Below are 22,289 nucleotides of genomic sequence, written 5' to 3'. Positions count from 1 at the left end.
AAACAAATCCCGACTACCATGGCTAAGGGATTTCAAGAGAGAGAGAAAAAAAAATTTTGAACTTAAGAAAATGGGAAAAGCGGGGACCAGCCCAGCAAAACCTCCAAAAAAAAAACAAACCAGGGCTATTGAGACTAGAAAGTTCCCAGCCAAGACAACTTGATCACCACCTCACATGCCAAACATGTAAAATCCATATGCCACACTCGACCAATGATAAGCCAAGAAGACTACAACAACTATACCAATTGATTATAAAATTTGACTACAAGAATACAATTACCAGAAACAAATAATAATTTAACCAAAATTGTATACAAAACACACTATTTCTCAAAATATTCCATTTCACTTTTTCGACACAAAACCATGTGTATCTCTAGGCCTTAGATGGTAAGGTGAATCGTGTGATGAGTTCTTTACATTATCTGTCAAAATTGAGTCATCCTTTTGAAGAGTGGGAAAAATAATTCTCTCTGGTACCTTCGTGAGTCTGTCCACGTGTATCGTCTGAATCCGATCAGGATTTGTAATTGAAGAAATTTTATAGTTAACTTTAGTCAGTTTCTCAATAACCCTGAAAGGTCCCTGATTCAATTTAGAGAGTTTTCTAGCCATACCTGGCTGAACTACTGGAGTGTATAAATACACCAAATCTCCCACTTTTATGTCCTTATCATGAGAATTCTTTCCACGTAAATTTTCTTGCTTATCAGCAGCCTCTGTTAAATTCTGATTGACTAATTTAAAAGCCTTTTGTAATCTCAAAACCAAATCTTTAGAATAATTGTTTGTGTCATCATAAGTTCTAAAATTGGTTTGCAATAATAAATCAATTGGTAAGCACAAATCCCTGCCATATAAAATAAAAGCTGGACATTCCTGAAGTGCACTATGACGACCAGTTCTGTGTGCCAATAAGGCAAAAGGCAGATGTCTATTCCAATCCTCCTGAGTTTGAGAAACTAAGTGGCTAAGTGAATTAATTAAGGTGGCATTTAATCTTTCTACTACACCATCAGACTGTGGATGATAACTCGTAGTAGTATGTTTAGTAATCCCCAATTTCTTATAAACTTCCATTATAGCTTGAGAAATAAAATTAGTACCTTTATCTGTAACAATGTGCTGAGGTATACCATGAGTTGAAATAAATTGTTCTAATTTCTCAATTATGGATATGGATGTAGTGTCCTGCAAAGGATAAGCTTCAGGCCATCGCGAAAAATAGTCAGTTACGACCAAAATATATCTGTTGCCTGCCGTAGTAACTGGAAGGGGACCCACTATATCCATCGCAATTCGCTCAATGGGACGGGTAGCCATAGGCATTCTCATAAGGGGAGCCTTATGAGCAGGTCTATGACCCCTCCTCTGGATACAGGAGTGACAGGACTTAATGTAATTGTGCACCTGTTTATGCATACCCTTCCAGAAAAAAGACTTTTGAACTCTATGAAGTGTCCTGTGATAGCCTGAGTGTGCAGCAGTAAGAGAATCATGATGCTCCTGCAAAATTCTTAATACTAGTGTTTTAGGAACAACTAGTCTATCTTGTTCCTGCCAACGTGACTTGGGTTTCTTGTATTTGCAATACAAAACATCTTCCTTTACAAAAAATATCTGAGAATTAGGTGTAGGAGACTTATTATTCTTAAGATCAGTTACAATCTGTTGGCAAGAAGGATCAGAAGCCTGTTCTTTTTTGAATAAATCTAACAATTCAGGCGTAATGGAAGTTTGAATTAACTGTGTAACATTTACTGCTCTAGATAAATAGTCTGCTGTTAAATTTAATCTACCTGGTTTGTGAACAATCTTATAATCAAACTGGGATAAACCCATAATCCAACGTGCAATTCGAGAAGTGGGATCTTTAAGTTTTAAAACATGAGATAATGAAGCTTGATCAGAATATACAGTAAATGGTTTACCAAGAAGATATTGTCTAAAATGTGCTGTGGCCCAAACAACTGCCAAAATTTCCCTCTCTACAGTACTGTAACGTGTTTCAGGACCTTTTAATTTTCTACTAGCATAACAAATTGGATGTTGGAAACCGTTAGAATCTTCTTGACACAAGACAGCACCCAATGCATAATTAGAAGCATCTGTACACAAGGAAAAAGGTTTAAGAAAATTAGGTAAAGCCAAAATGGGTTCATTCAGAAGTTCAGCTTTTAGAATATCAAAAGCATGCTGAGCTTCATGTGACCAATAAAATGGAACTTTATCTTTAGTGAGCTGAGTTAAAGGAAGTGCCTTTTGGGCAAAATTTGGAATGAACCTTCTGTAAAAGCCAATAAGGCCTAAAAATCGCCTAACTTCTTTCCTATTTTTAGGTGCAATAAAACTCCGAATGGTCTTTAAATTTTTATCATCAGGCTGTATAATACCCTTGGTAACTTTATATCCCAAATACGTAATTTGTTCTTTCAGAAAATGACATTTAGAAGGTTTAAGTTTTAAATTATGCTGTTTTAGTCTATCAAAAACTAACTTCAATTTTTCCAAAGGTTCATCAAAAGTTTTAGAAGCAATGACAATATCATCAATGTAAATCCCTATTTTTAATGGTGAAAGATTGGCCAAAACTATAGACATCAACCTTTGAAAGGAACTAGGAGCATTTCGCATGCCAAAAGGTGTTCGTAACCACTCATAGTGCCCAGAAGGAGTCGAGAAACCACTTTTGAAGGTGTCATCAGGATGAATTTTCATCTGGAAAAACCCTGAAGTTAAATCAAGTGTGGAAAAATAATTCGAATCTCCTAACTGTTCTATCAATTCAATCATGGAAGGCAGAGGAAAACTGTTTTCTATCGTTTTCTCATTCAACTTGCGGAAGTCAGTGACTAAACGGTAGGTGTTATCCGCTTTCTTAACAAATAAAACAGGAGCACTGTAAGGGCTGTCACTTTCTTGAATGATGTTGGCTTCAAGCAGCTCTGCGACCTGTCTATCTAATTCATCCCTGAGATGGTAAGGTACTTTGTAAGGCTTTTGCCTAACAGGAATATTATCACGCAAGTTGATGTGTAAGATGGTGTCACACCCTGTTAACTCAGTGACTGAGGCAGCAAAGATGTTACTATACTGATTGAGAAGGTGTGATAAATGTTGTTGTTGCTGCTCAGGTAAATGTGTAAGATCAAATTCACCACCCCAAGACTCGAAATCCTCCCCTGTTTCCATGGTGGTGTTGTTTACAAGTTCAGAGTTATGTGTGATGACATTCACAGGTTGGGCACTGGCCAATTTCATTCCTTTATTGAGATGTAGTGTATTCGGTGAAAAATTTGCAATTTTGACATAAAATTCGTTAGATGAAGAAGTCTGATTAACTGACCTGGCTATGGAAAATTGACTTTGAGCATGTTCTATTAAAGGTTCAATTAAGACAGTATCAGTTCAATTATAACCTTGTGATAATAAACTCTGCACCTGTGTTTGGAGAGAGCCCATCATTTTTGTAAGCTGAGCTATATTTTCCTGCTGCATCTTAATAGCTGTAGTGAGTTCTGAGTTGGTTACTGATGGCGGTGTAACTGCCTTCTCAACTGCTGGCTTAGCAGCATTCACTGCTCTAACCTCAGCTGTTGCAAAATCACTACTAGCATGGCTCTTAGCCCACATGTCTTCCTCAATAATTGCATGCTGTTTAGCAGATGCAAAAGTTTTGTGATTCTGTGGCAGCAACAAGCGTCGCAAATGCAACTGCAATCCTTCGATAAACACTGACAGAAGTAAATCCTGTCTCTGTGCTTCTGCTGCAGGATCACTGCTTCTTTCCACTGGTACAGTTTTGTACGAAAGAGCCTCTATACGTGCTGCAAATTGTTGCACTGACTCGTGTGGTTTCTGAAAAGCCTGAATAAGAGCACGGATGTTAGAGTGCAAATTGTGCACTGAACTGAACCTCTCTTTCAACGCTTTCACAACATAGTCAAGACTGGCTTCTTTCTTTAACCTAGGATTATTCCTAATTAATTCTGCCGCCTCTACTGCCACCTTGACTCTGATCACTGTTAACTTATCTTCGTCAGACCAACCCACATGAGTGGCAATGAGATCAATCCTATCTAAGAAGTCATTCAGACTAATTCCCTTGTCTGCACCTGAGAACAGAGGAACAGAATCCAGAGGATCAGAACCAAAAACTGATAGAGCCATTACTTCTTGACTCTCCTCCCAGTCTATTGCACTATTACTAGCCGCTCTGGCTGCTCGTTTTGACACTTTCTTTGGCATTTCAAACTGCGATCAGCAATTTCCAGCACATAAATAGGGATGTATCCCAATGTGTGATCAACACGCATGCCTTTTAACCTTATGTGCAAACATACAGTTGCAAAAGTGTGAAACAGTAATCCTCAAAATCAATATGTAAATATGCAATACAAAATTTTGCACAAAACAAAATACTTAACTAAACAGGTACTGCGTGAAAATGTTTGTGTTGGATACAATAGTTTTAAAGTCCAAATGTGTATCAGTAGTACATATCTGGTATGCAACCTCAAACAATAAGTGTAAAATAAGCACAGTAATACGACCACTGTATAGGCCTGTCACTGTAACTAACTAACGAGTAGGGTTTCAGTAAAAAGCCTAGACATGTGGAAGAAAACTTTCACATAAATATGCAATAGTGCACATGACAATCACCAGTCTCAAGTCAAAATTAAGTTCCACTATAAGCACAAGCCAAAAGTGATGCGAAAATAAACAGCACAACAAAATTGTTAAGTGCTAAAAATTTGGTTCGAAAGTTCACAGCACCAATAATGTTATGTGAAATCCCAAATGGCACCAATATGTTATAGAAAAAAAAAATCATGATACCAATAATTGTTATAGAAAAATCAATATGGTTTCCTACTCTGTTGACATAACACTTAAAATTTTTTAACATAAATATATTAATATCAATAAGCCCTGTACATTTGCGTTGTGTTTTCGGATTAACCCTGAAATCAACTTGAGAATGAGAAGGGAGAAAATCATGAGCACACACACAAAAATTTAACCTTTGTGAATGATCTAGAAAAACTTATTTATTTAACTATTAATGCCAATTATAAATATATATATATATATCCATTAGTTAAAAAAAATATCAAAGTATATTCAACAAAATTTGAACTATTGTTTTACACATTTTACATCCTTGTAATTACTATTAAATTTAATATTGCAAATCTGGTAAAACATACCAAAATAAACTATAAATTTAAGAAACACTACCCTCCCTGGGGAAAAAATAATAAAAAAAATTTAACAAGCTACACTTTCTACTTCACACAGAATTCATCAATACAACAAAAATATTGCTTAATATTGCACTCAATATAATCATTTAAATACTATTATTGCACATAACAATTTTATTTATTTAATTTTTTTTTCTTAGATTAATTAAATATGGTTTTAACCGGATAAGATAAGTATTGACACATTTACTATTCTACAAACAAGTTCGTCCTGAGAAACAAGAAAGCTCTAATACAAGCACTATTTCAAATCATCCTCACCAATGAGTAATTCAAAAAAAAAAAAAAAAAAAATATTAAGGTAAACAATTTCCTGAAGAACTTAATTTTCTTAACCATTAAGTTAAGTTACAATAATTTTAATAAGGTTATAAATCTTTATTCCATTTAATGCTTTTACTTGATTGATACACCAAAGAAAAATGATTTCTATAGAGTTAGGATAAAGTTATCAACTACAAAAAAAAATTTTAGGGTTCAATAAATTAACAAATTAAGTTAATTCAATCATTTTAACTGCAGAAATCTATAATATTTAACTAACCAAGAATTAACCAAAAAGAAAAGGGAACTTATCTGATAAGGATCATCAAACAAAAGAAATCCATCGAAGCTCATGAGGAATGCTGGCAGCCTGTTGAATGGAAAAAAAAAAAAAAATGTTCGTCGAACAGTTTGGATTCAATTACTGTAGCCTAGAAGTTCTAGTAGATTTTAGGATGAACAATTGAGGTTCCATTACGGCAAGATAAGTGAAATACAGTGCTGGCGGCCTGTTGAATGGAAAAAGTAGTTCGTAGAACAGTTTGATTCCTTACGGTAGCCTTGAAGTTCTAGTAGAATTTAGGATGAGCAAATGAGGTTTCCAAAAGCAACGTGTTTAATTTATTCATTATGGTAGCCTTGAAGTTCTAGTAGAATTTAGGATGAGCAAATGAGGTTTCCAAAAACAACGGTTTTTAATTAACGCTCTGGTCTCGGGTGAAGCGAAAAATCAATGGTGCGCATCATTTTTCTAGAAATTTACTTCGGTATATTTTCCTTGAGATACACAAACACCCGCAACAAAAACTGATAAGGAATTTCGATTTGTTTTTTTTTTAAAGACATAGATGCCCATACCTACGGCCCGCGCTCACAGCGCTTAGCCAAGAGGCCCGTAGGCCTAACGGGGAGAAGCTCCATTTTCTTCGTCGGAGTCAGCTGTCGCCTCCGGCCAATTCAAAGGGCAACAGAAGTAAAGTGCAAAAAGTGTCAAAAGTGTGCTCGTCCCCTAAAACAACCCGTTAAAAGGGAGAGCGCCGGACTGCCAAGTTGGCGCAACCCATTTTTTCGCCGAAAGTTGAAATAGTTGCAACCACAGCATACCCTCATGTTATCAAACTCGCCAAAACCACTATTTTGAAACCTCAACGGAAAATCCAAGTCGCCAAACCCTCGCCAAATAACTGCCACCTGCGACCGGGGGAGATTAGGAATTTCAACAACCCTGCAAGGGTCCCAACGAAAGAACGCTGAAAACTCGCAAAAAGTGACTTTTCAACCGGAAAGAAGGCATTTCATCCCCCTTTAACTAAATCACAAGCGAAACGAAGAAAATCTACTAATTAAAGCTCATAACTGAAATGCAATTAAAGTTAGAAAAATGAAAGTTATGCCAAATTAAAGAGCTAATTTTTCTGCAACTAATGATATTAAATACTAAGAAATCAAATTAATTTTTGACATGAAAAACTGAGTTTATTACGCAGAAACAAAAATACTTATCCATTGTCTGCATGTACAAGATTGAAGACGCAGTTCGCGTAAACTCGGAAAGCCAAAATATATTACACTAGAATTAATAGGCCCAAAAAGAATATAACCAAACTTGTGTAGCTCAAATTTTGAATAATTAAAACTTTAAAATTTTGATTTTTATTAATCACTTAATTAAATTAAATTCACTACACAACAGCGTGCTGATCACTACACAACGAAGGCATGCTAAAAAGACGGAGAAATACCATATGGTTTTCATAGAAGCTTTTTGGTTTTCTAAAAAAATCTTGATAATTCGGTGTGGCACTCCTCCTCATTTGGCGTACTGGGTAGTCTCCCTACTTACATCCCCTTCAAGCTGTTACTGATAAGATCAAAGTCGATTAAGTAATGAATTCGGCAATGATTTGGTAAGATGGAGTCATTAATGACTAGGTGATGGGGTCGGTTATGACTGGTAAATGAGGTGAGTAATGACTGAATAAGATCTTGAAACCGATTACGATTTGTCATAAACCATATAATTTCAGCCTTTCTTCTTGAACAAATTTATAATACAAGAATCCTTAAAATTACTTTCAGCTTCTAGAACTGATATGATTTTAACTTAGGGTCAACAGCGTGCCATGGGTTTCATCAAAATGGAGAAGGTACGGAGAAGATTTACTTTTTCGTTAACGAATAATTTTAGGCAAATTATATGCAAAATTGAGAAAAATCAGAGGGGAGGAGAAATCACGTTGATCAGACGCCATAATAAAAGTAAAAAAAAAGAATTTCTTAATTTGACGGATGCTATAATAAATAAATATTATATATATATATATATATAAATGTAATGAAAAGTTTTACTTGGATGACGTAGAACGTTTCGTTGCTGGTGCACAAATACGAGGCATGTGTGTATTTTCAGTCATACCGATTTAACATTTTTTGTTTCTTGACAAAACATTCTTGAATAGGAAACATAATCTTAACTGCCGCGAAATACCTCCCTCTTCTTCAGTAATAATATTCGATCAATGTGACTTCTCCTTTTTAATATACTTGAAATAAGAAAGAGAAGAGGAGAGCAGCGTACTAGAGCAGAAAGAGAATCGCAAAGACCAATGCTTAAAGTATGATATGAATGTTTACGAAGTTACAGTTCCATTTTACTTCTATTAGTTAATCAAGGCTTTAATTTGCAAAATTTACCATTTCCTTTATCCAGTTTAGCACTGGATAAAAGAATTTTTGCATTAGAACATGCGTCATGGGCGTGATGTTATGATAAGGATTAATTTTGAAAGAACACGCTAGAGAGATAGAGATTTGCTATAAGCAGGCTACTATTTTTCAGATAGAAAGAGAGATGTAACCAAATTAAAAAGAAGACACAAGGAGCTACGGCAAATTAAATTAGGATTTTATTTTATATATATTTTACCTTGCATACCTATAATTAAAATAACACAAAGTCGGAAAAAAGACTCTTTCAGAGGAACAGATTACTTCACGGTTTGCATATCGTTAATTGTTTCGAAATTGTATAGAATACTTAAATTTGCAATGATAAGTACGATGTTCAATACAAATGGAAATAACTGAAAGTGGATTTATTTCATGGTTATATTTTGCATCTCTCAGAGGATTTATTTTTTATGATTTTTTCTTGTTTCTCTTGAAAATATAAGATCTATAATATTATGGTGGACATTCGGTCGATACTGATACCGGCATTGCAATACGGATAGCTGTGAGCCCCGCCTTAGAGCTATTTTATATTAGCTATTTTGCGCATACTTTGTAATGATGCTAATGAGAACTTGTGTATATGCTTAAGTTCCTTTCTGTGGCTCATGCTTGAAATTCCAGTGCGTTTTCGTTAAAAGCTGCACCACTTGTCACTTGCTTGTGTTGGCATATTTTCTTTGCTTCAAGTTTGCTATTTTATTTGATTCCTTTCCTGACCACAACTGTCATCATAACAATCGCTCGCCCAACCATGGTTTTCATTTAATTAGCTTTTCATTGCAATAGATTTAATTACTTGGGATTTGTCAAAAGGTGAAGAAGGGATTATCCTGTTTCTTCAAGAAGAGATATTTCTTAAAAAAAAAAAAAGATTGTGTTTGAATAATCTCTTTATGAAATTAAAATGCGACTTGAATTCGAAAGGGCTATGCTTCTATGAAATCTTCTCAGTTCAGTTCAGTTTACTAACTGGAACTTTCTCAAATTTTTTATCTGTTGTTATCGCGTGAAAACATATTTCTTCTTTGTTATTTACATTCCTGCAGAGAAAGATTCCATTTAACCTTTGAACTAGTTCTTCAAATTTACGCATCTTAGATGATTCTTATTGCTTTCGTATCTTCAACATTTGTTCTTCAGCGTGTTATTTTATTTAATACTAGTTAGTATAATAAAAACTTGTTTGACCAAAAGCGTTGTTTTTGAAATTCATATGGAAGGACTCATATTCCTTTCGTACGGTTAATATTCTTATACTGCTAAGGGTTAACCTCTCTTAAGTTCTGAGAACTAAAGCAGTTTTCAAACGTATTCCTATCCTGTAATGGGCGTTTGAGGGATTTTGTTCAGATATCAGAGAATGTTCTTTGTTGCTAGTTCCAATCGTTCTGTTTGCTCTAATATTGAGCCAAAGACGCGACGAAATGAACACTGGAAAATGGTGGTACTACATTAATGGAAAAGAATCGAAATTACTGCCTCACTGTAGTTTGTTTTAAACGCTCTCGCGGATTACAAAATCCCTTTCTTGCACTCGAACTAAAACATGGTACTAAAAGTTGTATTCCAGAGACTATGAAATTTCACTGAGAAGGGATGTATGAAATATTAATTGTATCTTCGCTCGGATTCGGGCTGCAGACCTTTTTTATCAGCTGAACCTGCTAAAAGAAGACAATGCGCCGTGGAAATGCTGTATTTGTATTTTTTACATTTCCCCATTCAAGGAACGCTTGGAGAAAGGCATGTTACCCATTTAAATAAAATTTGGAACCACATGAATGACTTCTGCTAAAGAATCTCGAAATTCTATGAATAAAAGAATTTGTGTACAACATAGAAGATATAGAAGATTTGTGTACAGCATAGACTAATTTGAAAATAAATTGTTTTTTTCAGATCTCGAACTTTATGAATTCAATTATAAAACATTATTAGAGAACTGTATATTTTCTGAAATCTCCCAAGATAAAACGTTTAAGAAAGGCAAACATAAGATTACAAGAATATTCCATGAAATACCAGAATACAGGCATAGAATAATGTCATGCATTAATAATCTATGATATCCAGAAAGGCCCCCATATTATATTGGAATATTTTATAGAATGCAGGCATAGAATAATGTTACAAAATGACTTCATAGAATACTAGAATATTCTATGATACACGAAAATTTAGATATAGATTAATGTTATAGAATATCAGAATATTTTATGACGTACCAGAACACAGTTATAGAACACTAGAATATCCTATGCCATAACAGAAAGACTATTATAGAATATCAGAATATTTATGATATACCTGAAAGGCTGTCACACAATTCCAAACTATTTTATGGCATACAAGTAAGGCTATCAAATAATACCAGAAAATTCTGTAACATGCAAAAAATGTTGTCGTAGCACACCAGAATGTTCCATAACATATTAAAAGATAGCAACTGAATAATAATATATAAAAAAAATACCAGAATATTTTATGAGCGACAAAAGTTTCTTACAAATATTGCACGCAGAGTATATCTGGATATGTATCTGGAAAACTTGGGACATTCTCTGTACGAATGTATTTATGATCTTGAATTACCCAAGACTAGCTGCTGTTGTTTTACTAAGATCTTGATTGCTTATAAGTTTGTCTTTATCGACCGATCTGTACTGGTAGATTATCCTACATGCGTTTACTCTTCTAGGTAACCAGTAATAGCTAATTATTTGGACGAGTGGTCACTAGTTCACTTCAAATTCATTGTTAAAAAGTATTATAGAGCAACTTAGTATGCAATAGACGAGCACTTGTGAAATAAATATTTAAGTAACCATACATTATTGTGAGAATGCAATGTCTTCGTTACCTATTAGAGGTGGCACGCCGAAGGTGACCAGGCCAGATACCATTCCAATGCAACCGATGCCCATGGATTGGTCCTTTTCTTCTAGGTACTTGCGGACTAGGACTGGTAGGTGGACAAAGACTGTTCCGGATGCTGCTCCGTACAGGCCAACAGAAAGCAAATACAGCCACCAGTTGTAAGTAAGAGGAAAACCTGCCACAAAGAGTCCTTGAAGAGCTACAGTCAAAGTCATGAACAGAGGAAAGGTCATGAGGCGAGAGTCAGTCACCCAACCGAAGCACAGACGCCCTAAAAATTATTAAAATTATATACTAAATGTATACAAATCAGGCACGGACGTTTGAGCTTATAGGATTTGTAAAGTCATTAATTGTTTTTGAAGCCGGAGACGTAAAAGAATCCTCGCCGGGATTCGGACGCTAGTACTTTGTAGAGGTTTTTAACTTTAACTCAATTGATATTTGAACTGTAAGAATAGCTCAAGTGATCCAAAAGTCGCTCGCACATCAAACCCTCAGAAACTGTGAAAATTCCAATGTCAAATTGTTTCAATGGACTACTCACCTATACTGGTTTAAGTAATACATCATTTGAAATTTCAGTTAAAATTTATGTTGTTAGCTTTAAAACACATTTATTTGTTTTAAGATGTAGATGAGGTTTTACCGAAGAAGAATGAAATTTTTTGGCTGAACATTACTTTGCCACTCATTCTTACCGAAAAGTTTCTGGAAGTGCTTAAAGAGACTAGTTGTTCGGGAACTTAACAAGATAACGATTTTTCAGTCGATAATCTGATTTCAAGAAACTGGAAGCTTTCACCATAAGAAATGAAGTGGCGGCTAATCTCTTCTGATTTGGAACAAAATGGGATACGTCAGGAATAAAATGTTACTATCACCAAAATTATAAAACTATTGTTATGATGGAGCATTAGTTCGCAACACGTAAATTTGATTGCGATTCCACTTTTCTCAGTATGGTAGAAACTTATCTTTTTTTTACACCAAGTAAACTGTTTTAAAGTTATCAACATGAACTGCGATCAAAGTTTCACGTGATGTATTACTTGTATAGGGAAGTAATTATCTATTGAAACAATTTGCCACTAACAGCCATTTCGGAATTTAATCAGTTTTTGAAAATGCAATGTATGCGACTTTTAAATTATCCTCTGGAATCAAAGACGTACATTGCAATGCTCATAGATATTGCATAGACACTGGGAAAGGTTGACACCGATAAGCATGAATACGGCCTAGCATCGACGTCTTGGGCGACAATATTATCGCGCATGGACTGCTGAATTAGACATTTCTAACTCAGTGTAATGCATAGAACTCCATAGTTCATTTAGGACAAGAGCAGTCGAAGAGTGTACATTACGAATAATGGTTAGATAAAAAGTAGTGGCTACGTGTCGGTAGTTTCCAAAAAGAATTTATTGCCAAAGAATAAAAACACCTGTAATCCAGCAACATAATCACCTGCCATGTGTACTACCTTCTGCCAAATTACTGGAAAGTGTCGTACACCATTACCATGTTAATTTCTGTTGATGCCCCGCAGCGGCTGGCCTAAAACCTAAATAGCATCCTATTTAGTTTTGAAGCAGATTCACCGCACTGGATCTTCATTCTGAAGAAGAGATCATGTTTACACCAATTCTCATCAGGTGAGCATGGCAGATGTTCCATTACCTCCGATGACCAACGTCGCGTGCAAGTGCTCGCATTATGACACCACACATTGTCTTGGAGGATGAACGGATGTATCTCTTGAGTTCAGTATTCAGAAGAAAACGACGATAGTCGTTGTGGTATTCCACTGCCTTCCATTGCTATTATAGCAAACGTTATTAGATCATGCTATACTATCTAATATGACAAAATCTCGAGGGCTATCTTCTTAAGAGGACGGATACCTTCGCGGAGGACTTCTAAGGGGAACTGGTTCGTATTCACGTTTCACACATGGAAAATCATATGTGATTTTGGTAAGCGGTAATAAAAAATCGTTTGCTGCAAAAGAAGTAATTTCATTTGTACTATGTTTTTAAAAGTCAAAATTATCGTCTGTGGCTTGAAAGTTTTGTTTTAATTCAAAATGGCGAATTTAACAAAGCAGTGGTTCAAAGGCTACATTTACATTCTTTCCGAAGAGAAAAATCAATCATGCAGCCAGCCCGTTCACCTCAGATCAAACAGAAAGCAATTCGAGTTACCAATATTCAATCTTAAGTCTTTTCGACAAAGGGGACCCCGGAAAGATTCATGGCAGCGCTCGAATTATGATAGTATGCAATGTCATGGAAGGTAATGAGATCTGATCAAGTATATTAAAATAAATTGTTATGTATATACATAGTATATGAATGTAAGGGAAAATGTTTTGAAATGTCTACTAAAGTATTTTTCCTTTCAAGAAGGCTGGAAAGAAGAACTGAGCACCATTAGCTTCTAGTTAGTTTTAAAATATTAAATTCTGTTCCAAGATAAAACTTTTAGTTTTGAGTTATTTAAAGTCTAGTGGGGACGACAATAGGTTTTCGATGTCATTTAACCGAGTTTTTAGACGATGTATATTGTATTCGCAAAACTAAATTACATAAAATTCTTGTGTTTTAAATGTTCTATTTGACATCCCTTATTCTGAACTATCTTTCGACACCGCATTTTCCAGGATAATAATGCCTTTTGAAGTGGCAGAAGAGGTATTCTATCCCATTCCTCCCGAACAGCTCCCGAACAAAGTCCTGTTAGGGTTTTGGGACAACGTTTGGATAATGAAGTTTTAAAAGTCCGAAAGCACAAATATCCATAGGTGACAAATCGGAAGATTTAGTAGGGATATCAGCCTTGATACCAGTTTTTTGTTCCATTTCTTTTAGGAAATTTACAGTGGATTTTGATGTGTGACTGCTAGCTTTCTCCTGATGGAGTTTCACAGATTGATAGCACTGTGGGTAAAGCGATGGTATTTCATTCAGAAAAATTGGCGATAAAATATGTTTCTGATAGTATTTGGAGTTAATCTTGACATTTTTTGCACTCTTTTTATTTTTAACTTGCCATTATAAGAAAACCAGCAACAATCATGAATCCCTTAGAAAAACTTTCTTTCGATTCTTTGAACCATGTACTTAAATTTTTTTCTCCCCTTTTATGATAATAAATGGCTCTTTTTTGTTACAATCATTTAAATACACCCATGCTTCATCTATTGTGACAATTGTTTTCCATTTTTCTTTGGATAAGTGTTTCTCATATAGAATTCTGCAGCGTGTCCTGCGGTGAGCGATATGCTTTGGAAGAAGACGATGCACATTGCGTCTTTTCTTAAGATTTAAATCAACGTTTATCATTTTGTTTACAGGGACACCGAGCATTTTAATGATTTTGCAACTGTCCTTCGACTAGGGGGATTTTCTTTTAACATTAAACAACGAACCTTTGCAATAGTCGAAGATGCCCGTTTTTTCCTTGGATATTTGTTTGGAATTTTTGTCCCACTTGAGGCTCAAATTTGAAGTTCGTTTCCTTTCTTGTTGATGATATTACCTATCGACGCTTTAGATATTACAAAACCATGACTCTCACATCGTTTTTGGATAACGGAGTATGCATTTCTCTTCGGAAAGAGTAAATGTAGCCTTTGAACCACTGCTTTGTTAAATTCGCCATTTTGAATTAAAACAAAACTTTCAAGCCACAGACGATAATTTTGACTTTTAAAAACATAGTACAATTGAAGTTAGTTCTTTTGCAGCAAACGATTTTTTATTACCGCTTACCAAAATCGTCTAAAAAATGTGCGAACAGCCTCTGTACTTTCTTCAGTTCCTACCAAGGGGCAAATTAAGTAAAGTGCAGAGTTCTTAAGCTTGAGTAACTGTCGCTGATCAGCCTCTTTGTTAGATTTTTTTGCTACAAAACTGCGCAGTCGTCTTTAGTTCCGTAGTCGAAATTACCTCGTAAAAGTATTGAGGCCTGAGACAAAGCTTAGTGGGTGAATACTAGTTCTTATTTAATATTTAAATCTGACTTCAACATTTTTTTTTCTGAATTATCTGCAAACTGCGGACGTTGTGCTGTGGTATATTAGATACTGTGTAACCGCCAGGAAGACACTACTAATAAAAATGCTTTATTTTAAACCTTCATTTGAATTCATGTTTACTGCATTTCGGACTATTAGTCGTCTGTCTTCCATTACGCTCCTAAGAGTTGACAGTTAAAGTAATTTCAAATAGTAAAATGTCAGCATATATTTAATGAATTTCTTGATTTAACTGATGTTTAAAATTGTATCGCATACTTACCAATTAGATCTCCGACTGTCAGAGAGTGAATAAGATACTTCATGTTTGAGTCCTTGACGCCGCGGTCACGGCCATAGTCAACAACCACCGTAATAATAGGAAGGAAACACCAAAAGTAGATGGCCATGTTTAGGTTGATCAGGATGTACATGGGGTTAGTGTACAATTGAGCTATATCTTTCAGAGCTTCCAGGCCGTTCCAGATCGTTGCCGAAGGAGTGCCAGAAGGTACCTTTTTGACATCTGCGATGGAGGATACAAACTGCTTGTTGCGCTCAGAATTGATTGGAATCTAACAGAAAATAAAACCAAATTAAAATACTGCATGTGCAATCCAAACAAACTACAATAAATGTGAATTAACGAGTACATCTGGTTCAGGATGCAAATTGTTTGCCACAGTCGAGATTCAAGACTTTCTAGAAGAAGCTAAGACCAAATTAAAATATTAGGATCTTCTCTCCCCAAAATACTGTACTAGGCCAATTCCCCCCCCGGAGGTCGACTAAAGAATTCTGCGAAGCTACTGGCTAGGATCTGTACCTAGGCAATCTCAGCCACGGGGTTATAAAATTTATGAACTTGGTGGTTCTGAATGCACTGGGAAAGGTCACTTATTGGCCGGCCTCGGGGTCTGACACATCCTGAGCGGTACGGCTCTAGTAGCCGGGGGGGGAAGGTAGCGCCCCCGATTCGCTGGGTAATGATCCACTGCGACGGGTAGCCCGAGCGACTGGCATTCGGTTTCGACAGGCATTTCGGACCAGTCATTTGATTTGCGGTAGCCTGGAGAATCCCAGGTGGTGCGCCGTTCTCCTGGAGAGGCAATAGCGGGGGTTGAACCACTGCGACTTGTCCTAAAGGGAGAGTGGACCTATAATGTGGTTAAGTCTCACTAGGCAGGCAAGCCAATATTGTTGTACTAGGCCAATTACCCATTTCAGTGGAGGATATAAATTTTTTGCCGCAGTTGGCATTCATTAAATTCTGAAGCAAGGTATAACCAATAGTAAAAATTCCGATGTAGCCACCACATAACTCCTTTGCATGGCTTATCAAATCATATACACTTTTTGCGGTATTTTATTTAAATTTACTTCCGGGAATTATTCTAACTTAATTAGCCGATCCCTCAATGTAAGTTGAAAATGACATAAAAAACTGCAAATATTGAAATTAAATACACTGGCAATTTTTGTTCTACGGGAGTCAAACTTCTTATTTTACTTTATCATAATGAGCATAAAATTTTGTAAGTTTAGGAAACAGATTAAAAATTTAGAATTCGTTATTTGTCCAAAATTAATTTTAAAAAAAATTTCGTGAATATTTGCATCATTTAAAATACTTTTGTAATTGGAGTATATGCCTACGATCAGAGATTGCGAGAAAATGCTTTCGTTTTCTTGGATTTAAAAGTTTAGTTAAGCATAATCGGGGACCGTCCATTTTTTAGCGTATTTTTTAAATGACTTTTTTTGTGTAAATTATATTTGTATTGCGATCTATATTTACATTTGATTTTGAATCTTGGAATTGCATATAATGTTTTTTAGACCAATTTGGTTTTTTATGAATGGTCATTTTACATAATGTAAAGTTCTATGGTTTATTTTGTGTAGTCAATTTGAAACAAGGTTTTGTTTTATTCTTTTTTATTCGAAGGCGTGTAGGGAAAATCTTGGTACATTCGAGATTCACCTCTTTTTGGTTTTATATGCTCAAATGAACCAGGAGAACAAAACACGTTTTCGAAGCATATTAATCAATTTTTATGAAGCTTTAATTCCTTTTCCCTAGATGAGTTCTGAATTGGAGTTTCAATATAAGGAGATAAATTTTTATATTTTTATCATCCTGTATATATTTTGCCTTTTGCATTTTTAGTTTTCGAGTTTGTAGTACTATGATCACTTTTATTTTGAATTGTTTAGATATTGTGTTAAACCTCTTATACAAGGATGCAATTATTAATATTTTTGAAAAATTGCCTTGTTTTGAATCCAGTTTCTTTTAACTTTAGATACTTTAAGTTTATTTTACTTCAATCGTGTAGCTATAGCGCAGGACGGGTATAAGAAATTTGTTTTTAATTTTTGCCTCTTATTAAGTTTCTTTATGTTTATAAATTCTAAATGAAAGTAATTATGAGTAAATTAAAAAGCCTATAACTTGCGCTAAAGCTACAAAGTAATAAACCAATGATTTATAATTAGAAAACATTTTATATACCAACTCTGAGGAACAGAAAGTTAATTAAAACCATGAATATTTGTAATGAAAAAAAATTATTAGTTAGTTTTTTAATTAGTATTTCAAATTAGTAATTTTTAAACCTCTATTGCTTTAAAAACATAAAAATCTGAAAACAAAAATCCTTAATCACATATACAAAATTTCAACGTTCTGCAACTAATCATTTTTGAGTTATGCGAGATAAAGACGTACATACATACATACGTATGTTGGCATGCACGTACAGATGTCATGAAAAAATTTCTTTTCGAATCCATTTTAAATCCATTTTACGGTCCGTTTTGGAAAAAAGAGACATATTTTTCGGAACGTACATATGTCACAGAAAATAATCTTTCCAATAGATTTAGGAGTGGTCAAAGTGGATATATCCATTGAAACACGAGTCCGAAGTTTTTCTTTACCTCGTACAAGGTAATAAAAAAGGGAGTTCAACTTGAAAATTACTATAAATGATTAAAACGTTTATTAAAGTGGGAGTGTTATTACATTATAATAACAACATCGTATTAATAAAGTTGGACAAATTTCGAATGGAACTGCTTTCAGCGACAGCATTTTTGGTTATTTGTGCTATTTATTACACTGAAATTCTTTATTCTTTAGTATTAAACTTTACGGAGTTATTTTCCTCAAGTTAAGCCCAGATTTAAATACGAAGGATTCCATTCCCAAAGTATCTCATTTTAATTCGTTAGGCGCGAATAGGCCTGAATTGGCTAAACACAGTAGTCTTCAAACTGGGTTCCACGAAACTGGGTTCCACGAAACGTTGCAAAAATATTTCTTTGCGGGCTCCTCAAATCAAAACCCAAAATTTGGAAGAATTTTTAAGACCACTTGAACTGCAAAACTAATTGTCTAAAATAATTAATTAGCTAGTAATTTTTATTGTTACCTAAAATAATAAGAAACTGATTTGTTTTTATGAGCAAAAATGGATTGGAATGTAATGTAACTTTCCTTTCATTTTCTACATTAACTGCTCGCAACATTGATAAAATTGTAGGGATTTTGTAACATCTATTTTCTGTACATGGCAGATGTTCCACCAGAAATATAGTTTTAGTAGTTTCACAAAAGAAAATCATAGTTTCAGGATCACAAAGATTCATACAAAGCTTCTTAGACATTCCACAGTTCAAAATCAGAATTCGAAAGAGTGTTTGAATACTAAGTGTACCAATAAACTCAGCATTTAAAATTTATTCATTTAATAACATTTTTAGGTTTATTTTATTGTTACCTATAATAGTAAGCCTTTATGAGAAAAACTGAGACGAAATAATGATTTTCCTGTTAATTTTCGTGGAAAGTGCATGCAACATTGATATATCATTTAAATGATTTTGCAATATTTATTTTCAAAAGACGACATCAAAAATTAAGATTTTAAGTACTCCACAAAAGAAAAATTATAATTTTAAGGATTCCAAAGAGAAAAATATGATTTTAAATTCCAAAAATTATAGATGTAGGGCTTCCAAAAATTATAGATTTAGGTTCCCAAAAGAAATATTATAGTTTTAGGGGTTCCAAAAATAAAGGCAACTATTTTAGGTATTCCAAAATGATAAATTAGGATTTTAGGCATTTCAAAAAGGAATAGTTTTAGGATTTCCAAAAAGAAAAAAATTGATTTTAGAGCTTGCAAAAAGAAACATTACAGAGGCTAGAAAAACTATGATTTTTAGAAATTGGAAAAAGAAAAGTTATCATTTTGGTGGTTTAAAAAAATATGACTTTAGAGGTTCAAAAGAAAAATTATGATTTTAGGTGTTTCATAAGAAAAACTGCAATTTTAAGGGATCTAAAATGATAAAATATAGTTTTAGAGATACTCGAACCGACAAAGTTTAGACATTTCTAGTCTATTTATTTTCTAGACATTAAATTGGCCGTAAAAATAAATAGGTCCGAACGGGTTATAAAAAATGACTTTTGCAACATTTTCTTATATGGGTCATTCTCAAAACACATTCATCCATACACACTAGTACTCGCATAAAATAACTGAAGATTTCCCTCCTGCTTTAATCCCTTTTTCCCCATACGGGTTTAGATTTCTTACGTAGTCCATTATGATTTTTGTTTAGCCCAAAAAATGTTAGCCCAGAAGGGCTATTAATTTCGTTCTGGCATTTTCTGTTATATTTAAAGAAATTAAATAATGAATAATCTGCATAAATGTATGTATGTTTCTCCCTTTGTGATAAAACAACAGTGCCTAAAGCCATCAAATTTTGAATAAGGTAATCCTTCTGCGAATATGGGCAACTGGAAGCTCAAATTTTCAACTTGTTTTATTATCGATCTCATATTTTGTTAAACTTTAACGGATTTTTGATTAACAAACTCAAGGATTTCAATGCGAGCAATGGTAACGTTGTACAGAAAAAAGCATTTTTATCTCCAGCGCGCGAGACTGTGTATCGGAAATTCTAAAGATATATTCATTTTAAAATTATTCTGCGATATTGCTGTTGAATTGAATTTTATGGTTTAAGTACGAAAAACATGATATTTAATAAATAAAGGTAAGACGCAAAACATTAAAAAAGTGCCCCTTTGGCATGATGTAAAATCTGAAATCTTTCAAATTTTTTTATTAGTTATTTTATTTATTAATTTTTTAATAGGAAAGTGGAATTCAAAAATCTTGCCTCGAGTAAACTGAATTTCAAAGAACTCGTAAGAAAAATATTACGTAATTGCTTTTCATACTCAACACTGTTGTTCAAGTTTTATTACGTATCACATTCTGCAAGTTCAACCTTCGGCGATAATCCTCGATTACATCAACGCGCTGACATGATATGTGGTCACCTGCGTCTGATAGAAGAAAATGACTGAAAGTATTCACATTAACGATCTAAGAGAGCAGCTGCTAAAAATTCAGAGAAGAATTTGATTGCAGCAGTTTTTATGATATGTAAAGATTCTTTGTAATGCAAGAAAATAAATCATCTTCACGGAATAACTCTAAACGGATTGCATAAGATTCGAGAAAAGTAGCGATTATGGGCTAAAACCTTTCAATTTATGTTTTTTCATTTTTTGTTAACTTTTCCGGAGTTAAACTTCCTTTGCAATTAATCGTAAGCGCCGCCCATGCAATTACTCCTCTTATTCAGGAATTTACTGTATGCACTCTAATTTTAATTTGGAGTCTTCTGTACGCACGTCACATTTAGTGCCATATAATATAGTGCTATACTGTATATTTTTACCAGTACTAACATAAAGTTATAAAATATAAGTATCACAAAATATAAATTATATGCTGTAACTGTTACAAACACACTATATTCTATGTGTACTAACATACCAGTACTAACCAGTACTTCTACCAGTACTAAAATAAAGTATAAATACTCTGTAAACATTAGTGAAAATGTTTTAAAGTGCGTAAAATACTTACATTAGAGGATTCGTATAAAGTTCGTTCTTTCCAAGAAGGCTTAGTCACGCTGTATAAAGTGCAGATAATTTCGTTTTCTGCTTTAGATTTCTTTGGTGCTTTCAGCTCGAATTTTCGGGTACCAAACGCGGGGTATAACTTCTTCCTGGGCAGTTCGGAAAGAGTACAGACGTTAAGTTGGCATAATGGGTAATCCTTTGTCCACGACTTTCGGGTATTCTTAAAGGAGGATTTAGAGTTTTCTTGGCCGCAGTTTTCTAATAATGTAGGGTTATTGTTTGCACCTGAAAAGCAAGTCACATTTAGTTCATTATACACAATGTATAGTGGAATCGGAATTTGTAAAGTCACTGAATCACAATAGCTTCGGATAACCGCGTTTCCTTCACGAATGCTTAGGGCGCGAGCCAGTGTTGACTTAGACTCGTGTTTGCTTGTGTTTCACATCTTAATTTGATCAGAACGTTTTTTCTCCATTTCAAGCAAGCTGTAGAGATTTGGTTTCTTTTATACTTTTCAATATTTGTGTGGTTAGACGAGACGACGTGTTAGTTAATGAATAAGTAAACCTTCAATAAGCTATGTTTACTGCTGTTAATAAGTATATGATGTTGCGAGGCCCCAACTTGTCAGCAACAGTAGTAGTGACTGCTATGAACTGTAAAGTACACAAAATCGTAAGAAGGGTTTAAATCCCTTTTTATTCCACTTTAGAAATCACAGTTGCTTTCACTTAACGCTCACAAACTACGCCGACCCGGAGGTGTAACAAAATAGAAAAATACAACTAAAAATAAATAACAGGAGGAATAAATAACGAGGTCACTACCTACGAGGCTCTATGATCGTGACTAACTTAATCGCGTTCTAAGATACAGCTGAGATTCAGCAAACTTACTGATTAAGAAGTTGAAAGATTCAACGAACTGCCGAAATAGGCCCACAGGCCGAAACGCGCGGTTCTTAAATTTCTTAGCAACCTTCACGCTCGTGATTCAAGAAGCACACTTACAATCTCGCTTCCCTTCTATTTAACTCAATTTATTTCTGCTAAAATTTGAATACTCTGCGCGTTCTACTAAAATTTACATACTCTGGCATTGGCAATTCTAGGGGGAAGTAAAGGCTTGACAGGAAAGATAGCTTAAACTTAAAATAACT

General features: G+C 34.5%; 1 protein-coding gene across 1 annotated transcript in view; it reads right to left on the bottom strand.

Moving 5' to 3' along the window:
- LOC118191042 (monocarboxylate transporter 9-like) overlaps positions 1–22,289 on the bottom strand; it is a 49,326-nt gene that overhangs the window by 9,910 nt on the left and 17,127 nt on the right. Inside the window, exons 4-6 of the mRNA XM_035361832.2 lie at positions 21,129–21,412; positions 15,452–15,743; positions 11,131–11,418 (exon numbers count right to left, since the gene is read on the bottom strand). Coding sequence (XP_035217723.1) covers positions 11,131–11,418; positions 15,452–15,743; positions 21,129–21,412 — 864 coding nt within the window. The remainder of the gene's footprint in view (positions 1–11,130; positions 11,419–15,451; positions 15,744–21,128; positions 21,413–22,289) is intronic.

The sequence above is a fragment of the Stegodyphus dumicola genome, chromosome 1, assembly GCF_044657685.1.
Source record: "Stegodyphus dumicola isolate Sdum_Otavi_A_Nest chromosome 1, ASM4465768v1".
Taxonomy (NCBI): Eukaryota; Metazoa; Arthropoda; class Arachnida; order Araneae; family Eresidae; genus Stegodyphus; species Stegodyphus dumicola.
The sequence above is the reverse complement of the archived record's forward strand: the minus strand, read 5'-3'. Positions and strand labels throughout refer to the sequence as shown.